General features: G+C 43.1%; 1 protein-coding gene and 1 pseudogene across 1 annotated transcript; both read left to right on the top strand.

Annotated features, from left to right (window-relative positions):
• The first annotated feature begins 116 nt into the window (after positions 1–116).
• Positions 117–4,582, top strand: LOC113078378 (thiamine transporter 2-like). Its single transcript, XM_026250703.1, has 5 exons — positions 117–555; positions 1,079–1,844; positions 2,746–2,938; positions 3,058–3,199; positions 3,738–4,582. Exons 1-5 carry the CDS (start codon positions 409–411, stop codon positions 3,867–3,869), a joined length of 1,380 nt encoding a protein of 459 aa, XP_026106488.1. The 5' UTR covers positions 117–408; the 3' UTR covers positions 3,870–4,582.
• Positions 4,583–4,657: 75 nt separating this feature from the next.
• LOC113078381 (interferon regulatory factor 2-binding protein 1-like) lies at positions 4,658–6,960 on the top strand (annotated as a pseudogene).
• Positions 6,961–7,244: the final 284 nt, after the last annotated feature.

Below are 7,244 nucleotides of genomic sequence, written 5' to 3'. Positions count from 1 at the left end.
TATTTTTAAATCTTCTTAATATTCTCAAGCTTCTGTGGTCATATAGGCCTAGTTTGCGTAATTATTTATAGCTGCTCTGAAACAACACATATAGTAAAAAAGTGCTTTAGAGATAAACATGAATTAATACAGTTAAATAATCTGAATCTCTAAATCTTTTTTTTTAAATCAACACTAACAAACATACGCACAAAACAACATTTAGGTCTTACACACTCACAGATCAAAGTCTCCATCATAAATACATTCATTTACCCACCTTGCACGGCTCCTTGTGTGGAAATCAGGGACTGGACTTGGCTTACTTTACTCTGCACAGCAAAAACACCAACAGATACACCAGACCAACAGGACATAAAATGAGAGACATAATCTTGTGGTAGAGAAAATACAGACAGACAGACAAGAATGAATTTCTGGAAGAAAATGAAGAGGTCGGACTGGGTCCTTTCCACTGCTTTGCTCTCTCTTTATGGTTTCTTTGCCAACTGCAGACCGGCAGAGCCTTTCCTTACGCCTTACTTGGTGGGACCCAAAAACATCTCAGAGGAAGTGGTGAGTATTGGGTTTTGTTTTGTTTTGTTGGCTGAGAGATTGTTTCAGGGTTCAGACAGATACCAACAGTGAGAAACAAGCACACACAGTACAATTTACACCATAATATACTAAGCATTTATTATTTAAAATACTCCCGTTACAATGAGAATGATGAAGGATGAATGTGTAGTGTTGACTAGATTTTGTAAGCTAGATATATTTTAATAGGTGCCTTCGAAAACATATTTCCTTACTCAAAGCTTTCTCTGGGGTGAAAAGCAATTATATAATTAGTTCTAAAACCCCAGAATCTTCTAATTAAACTAAAACTAGTCAAAATATTGGTTAACGACAGTACATTAATGTTCTCCATTGATTACTACAATAGCGATGCCTCACTCATGCTACACGTGCCTTGTGAGTCTTATCTCTGACGAAATATTCCCTGAAGTATGCACACTGATTTCAAATCATTAACCTAAACATTTCCTTCTGTTTCTTATCCAAATGACCAAAAACAATCTTCTTTCCACTCATCCAGGTAACAAACTACCTCTTCCCCATCTGGACGTACTCATATCTGGCATTGCTCTGCCCAGTCTTCCTATTGACAGATTTGCTTAGATACAAACCTCTAATAATAACTCAAGGTCTTTTTCTTGTCACAAATTACATCATTCTGTGCTTTGCTACTAGTTTAATGGCTCTGACCTACCTACAGTTCAACTTTGCAATGGTCACCTCCACCGAAGTGGCCTATTTCTCATACATCTACAGTGTTATTCCTCCCGAACGCTACCAACGGGCTACAGGGTACGTTCGCAGTGCCATGCTGACGGGATTTACCTTTGGAGCCACATTAGGACAGCTATTACTTTCACTGGCTGACACAAGCTACTTCCATATAAACACTATTACTCTTGGTATAATGTCAGTGGCTTTCTGTATTTCTTTGGGCCTGCCCATGCCTCAGCAAGGAATGTTTTTTAAGAAGAAGGTGGAGATGTCTATGGACACTCTGAATGAGGTTACAGATGCATTTGAGGGAGAAACAGATGTAGCAAAGCAGGCTACGGGAGCATGCTGTTATTGGGGGAACCTGAAAGCCTCCGGAAAACAAATGTGGGAGAGTCTCATGGAGTCCTACTCCTCCAGAAGACTGGTGCAGTGGTCCCTCTGGTGGGCTTTGGCTACAGCTGGATATGGACAGGTCTTTAATTACGTTCAGCTGATGTGGGACCACATTGAGCCCTCAAGTACATCCTCTGTGTATAATGGAGGAGTAGAGGCTGTCTGTACACTTGTAGGTGAGGCATTTTGTGGAGTATTTTAATAAATAAAAAGGGCATTTTCATGGCAGTGCAATAGAAGAACCATTTTGGGTTGCCCAAAGGAGTTTTCAGTAAAACATTTTGATGATTTACACTCTTAATATTATTCCTTTTTTTTCATTAAGAACCTATAACATCCATGGAAAATTTCCATTATTCCTTTTTTTCAAAACGATGTTCTTTGAGGAGCCCAAAATCCCCTTTTTGAAATTGAGTTTCTTCTGTTCAACAAAAAGGGAGATATTTTGAAAAATGTTGGTAACCAAACAAAAGTTGGTTCTTCCATAGAATTGGGGGGGGGGGGGGGGGGTACTATGTGAACTATGAAAGTTTTCATGGATGTTAAAGGATTTTCACTGAACCATAGATGCAAATAAAGAAACTTATAAAGAGTGTATCTGAGACTCAATGACTTCATTAACCATAAACAGATATCAAAAGTGTAATAAATCCTTTATCTTTCTAGTGAAAGATATCAGAATACGCCGAGCCGAACCAATCCTGCTTTATCCGCTAATCATACATTGACTCATAACATGCGTTGTGCAAAAGACTTCTAATGTTTAATTGTTATGCAGTTTGCACAGGAATTCAGCAGCCCAGTATGTGTGGGGGAAGATAATTTAAGCAATTACACCAGCAGGGGTTTGGTTAGTAGTCACTTTAATTACAGCAGAAGAGAATATCTTTCAGTTTTGATGCCTTGACAAGAACATTCAAACAAAGGCAACATAAATGAGTTCTGAGTGCCACACAGAATACAAATGCAGCTTAAATGCATTTCCTCAATTTAATTGTTGCCTTTTGCATGCCTCTTCTTTGTTCACAGATTTGACATCTCCCTCATTGTGATTCATGCTGTGATTGCTGCTTTCAGGTGCAGCGGCAGCTTTCTCTGTGGGTTATATCAGAGTGCAGTGGGACGTGTGGGGCGAGCTCTCGCTGGGGGTTTTCTCTGCTATAGGTGCAGGGTGTGTCTTTCTCATGGGCCTCACCAGCAATATCTGGCTGTGCTACACAGGCTACGCTATCTTCAAAGCATCATACATGTTCCTCATCACAATCACAATGTAAGTTAGTCATTACAGTGGACATAGGAAGCACAAGATATACAATGAAAAACAATACAGGTATTTTTCTTTGACTCTAACTTTTTCCTAACTTTGTTTTTTCTCCGTTTGGCTGCAAGGTTTCAGATAGCAGTTAACCTCTCTATGGAATGTTATGCCCTAATTTTTGGCATTAACACTTTTGTTGCTCTTACACTTCAAACTATACTTACTGCTATCGTGGTAGACACTTCAGCCCTGGGACTGGACATTGTGACACAGGTAAGCTCTCACTAGACTGAACTTAAGGAATTATAAAAATGGAAATGTTTGAAACTTTACACAAAATGTAATCTTAAACCTTTTTTTATGCATTTGATGCACATGCTTAAATGTATGTTGCCAAAATGTAAGAAGACATTTTTCTAACTTGAAATGTAAATCAGTGGCATTTGTATTACTGTATAACAGCTACTTACACAAAATGCATATAAGTATAATTTGTCCCTTTGTATCTGCCAATAACATGTATAAAAAAAGACATACCTGATAATGAACATTTTTATAATTATATTAAACATTTAAACTATCAATCAGATGACAGAAGGCCATATAGTAGACTGTGTACACATTTTTCAGAAAGCTTTGAACATGTTGATCATTTAGATGTATTAAATATGATACAGCAGGTTATAAAGATTTTTAAGAGTAACAGAAATCTATGCATAACATGAATTAAGACATTCAGATGTGGCACGTCTAAATAAACCTATGAGTGTCTGTGTTACATTATATTTTAATTTTTCATCCTCTGTTACAGTTTGTTGTGTATGGAGGTTACTACAGCACCATCTCTGTGCTCTTCCTCTTACGAGGACTGTACACAGTTTGTACGCATTGTCGCAAATCTGCAGAAGAAACAAATACAGAGCGGATATCCTCTGCGCTTTAAGACAAATATGGATCAGAAGGACAGGATCTTGGTTCACACTCACCAGCACAAAATATTAAAGAACAAGTAGCATTTTAAGTTAAAATCACAAACCCAATGTTCTTCTGTCTTTTTTATGTTGTTATCAGAATACACAAAGTCTGTATTGTAATTGATTGTGTATTAATATATTTAACTATTCTGTTCTGTGATGTCATTTCTTGTTTACGATATAAAATCAGTGATTTGCACTTAGCATACCAAACGCTAAAATAAAATAAAATAATACAAATAAAAAGCCGTTTCTTGTATAAATTGGGCGTTTCGGAGACGGTGACGTTAAGCCTTTTTAACGAGTATCACGAGTCAGTTTATCTTAAGTATCTTATAAACAGAATTAAATTGTTAAAGAAACCCAGAACAACACCGCGTTACACGGAACGTCACTTCTGTAATACAACACCGGATGTTTTTGAAAGAAGCAGTTGGGAATAGCGGAAGTGACGTCAACTATTTGTAAAGTGGGATTTGCAGTCTAATAACTTTTTGCAAGAGCACGTTGTTATTACTCACATTTAATATTTAATATTGCTAGACATGTTGCATTTTATTTTACTATGCATTACAATGACGTTTCATAGTCAAAGAAATTATAACAAATAAATAAACGAGGCAGTGTAAGTAATTGTAGTCTGATAAATCTAATTAACTTATATTAAATGTATTCTAAATAAATAAAAAATTATAAAAGAAATAAATACTTATTATTTCTGCCAGTAAATATAGTTAAATAAGTTATTTTACATTTATATTGTGAGCCTCATAAACAAATACAAAAAATAAACTAAATAAAATGAAAAAAGAAGAAAGAAAAAAGATAATCTGATGTCCTCTCTTCCATAAATATTCTGGGGGCTTTTATTTAAAAAAAAAATACAAATTAAGTACTTTGTCTCGGCAGAAGCACTACGAGGAAAGAGCGCGCTCTGCTGTAAAAAAAAAAAAAAAAAACTACACTTCCCACAGTTCCACGGGTCAGTGTTGCGTAACTCTCGGAACGTCTTCCAGGAGAAACTCTGGGCCCAGACGACTTGGCAGAAACATCAAACACCTCAGTTCTGAATGACACAAAATCCCAACGGAGTTGCATAAACTCGTCCTTAACGAGGAGATCATCGCTCGCAGGCGCTCGGAGGCTGGCTGTGAAAGAGATTCACGGTGGATTTGAGAACGGAGATCGCGAGGGCCTATCAAACATGTCCTCTTCCTCGCAGGCGTCTTCCAGGCGGCAGTGGTGCTACCTCTGCGACCTGCCGAAGATGCCGTGGGCCATGATCTGGGACTTCAGCGAGGCCGTATGCAGAGGCTGCGTGAACTACGAGGGCGCAGACCGGATCGAGCTGCTGATCGATGCGGCGCGGCAGCTGAAGCGAACACATGTGATGCAGGACGGCAGGATCTCCGGGGTCCGCAGCCCGCCGGTAAACACGCTCCCGCGGGGAAGGACGGTCCCCGTGGAGACCGGCAGACCGCCCTCCGAGCGATATGAACGGGGAGAGGAGAATACATGTCTGCCAGGCTGCCCAACGGGCTTCCCAGACTTGAAGACGGAGGTCCGCCTAGGTGAGTAGACAGAGTCCACCCCAGGAGGACTTTAGTGGGGGCTGTGCCACCCAATTTAATGGCGCAAGGGCTTGTCGGAGCCCCTCATGGCCTGCTGGCCGCCATGCCGGGGTCTGAACGCCCGAGCCGGAGGCGGCCCCCTTAACCATCTCTGCCCCCATGTTGAACGAGACTCAGTAGAGACAGGCCATGAGCATGGGGATGAATGTGGGTGTGGCGTCTTTCAGTGAGCCCGGAATTCGAAAAGGAGCTCAAGGAGAAGCAGAGAAACGTTGAAGCCCTTGCCGAACTTTCCGAAAGCGTCCGGAACCGTGCTGAAGACTGGGCTGACGCCCAAAACACATGCGCGAGCCTTGCACACCCTTTCCGGCTGCACCCCGTTCAATTTGCGCTTTAAGAAAGACCACGGCTTGATGGAAGGGTGTTCGCTTTTGACGCCAAGCTGATGGTTGAGTTTGAGCTGAAGGTGTTCATCGAGTATCCGTGTGGATCCGGTAACGTGTTCCAGCGTCTTAGCACTGGTCAAGCAGATGTTCCACGACTCTCAGAAAGACACCGGCAAGGTCATTAACTCGGGGTACAAATACGTGGAGTATGAGAAAAGGCACGGCACGGGCGACTGGCGCCTCCTGTCGGAGCTGCTCAGCGATGGAGTGCGGGCGTTCAAAGACGCACCGCCCCGGAATCCCTCCCGCAGCCTTACCTGGACCCCAGCTGCTCCATGCTACCCACCGCGCTCTGCCACATCGGACGTCCCACACAGCCAAGAGTGCGCCGACGCAAAGCCTCGCCCGAGCCGGATGGAGCAGAGAGGATGACCTCTGAGGAGATGCGCCAGCTCTGGCCGCTTGGCGCGTTTCCCGGATTGCCCGGCCACATGCCCGCAACCTCGTAGCCAGCGTGGGCCAGCCTCCAGAGGGCATGGGGGCACACGGTAGCGACCCGTCGCCCATCTCGGCGCTCATGAGTGTGGCTGACAATGTCGGCACAGCCACCCAAGCCCTTAAAGATGCTCCGGGCAGCAGCAGCGTGCCCACTCAGCCAACGCAGGGCGGCAGAACAGCACAAGCCCTTCACCCACAGGTGCTCAGCGCCGGCTGGCGTCACGCAACGGAGAACCATCAGCAGGCAGCAGCACAGGAGGACCGACCATGACCGTCACCGCGTCCCCTCTGACCAGAGCGCCGTCATGGGAGGCGAAGGCTCGGGAGGAGCTGGAGGAGGAGGAGGGGCTCCTCTGTGCTGCACCATCTGTCACGAGCGTCTGGAGGACACACACTTCGTCCAGTGTCCGTCGGTGCCCGACACAAGTTCTGCTTCCCCTGCACTCGGGACTTCATCTGCAGACAGGGCTCAGGGAATGAGGTGTACTGCCCCAGTGGAGAGAAGTGCCCTCTCGTGGGCTCCAACGTGCCATGGGCCTTCATGCAAGGAGATCTCTACCATCCTGGCGGGCGATGTGAAGGTGAAGAAGGAAAGAGACCCCTAACGGCCATCAGCAGGTTTGATAACATGCTTTCTGTTCATAAAAACAGCAGCAGCATGTTTACTGTTTTCAACATTGATAACATGTTAATAAGCATCAAATCAGCATATTAGAATGATTTCTGAAGGATCATGTGACACTAGAGACTGGAGTAATAATGCTGAAAATCCAGCTTTGCATTGCGCATTTAAACATATATTCACATAGAAAACCGGTATTTGAAGTTATATTCTTATTACTGATTTTACTGTATCTTTGATCAAATAAATGCAGTCTTGATAAGCATA

Source organism: Carassius auratus, unplaced genomic scaffold, assembly GCF_003368295.1.
Source record: "Carassius auratus strain Wakin unplaced genomic scaffold, ASM336829v1 scaf_tig00025652, whole genome shotgun sequence".
Lineage (NCBI taxonomy): Eukaryota > Metazoa > Chordata > Actinopteri > Cypriniformes > Cyprinidae > Carassius > Carassius auratus.
This window is presented reverse-complemented; position numbering and strand designations above follow the sequence as displayed.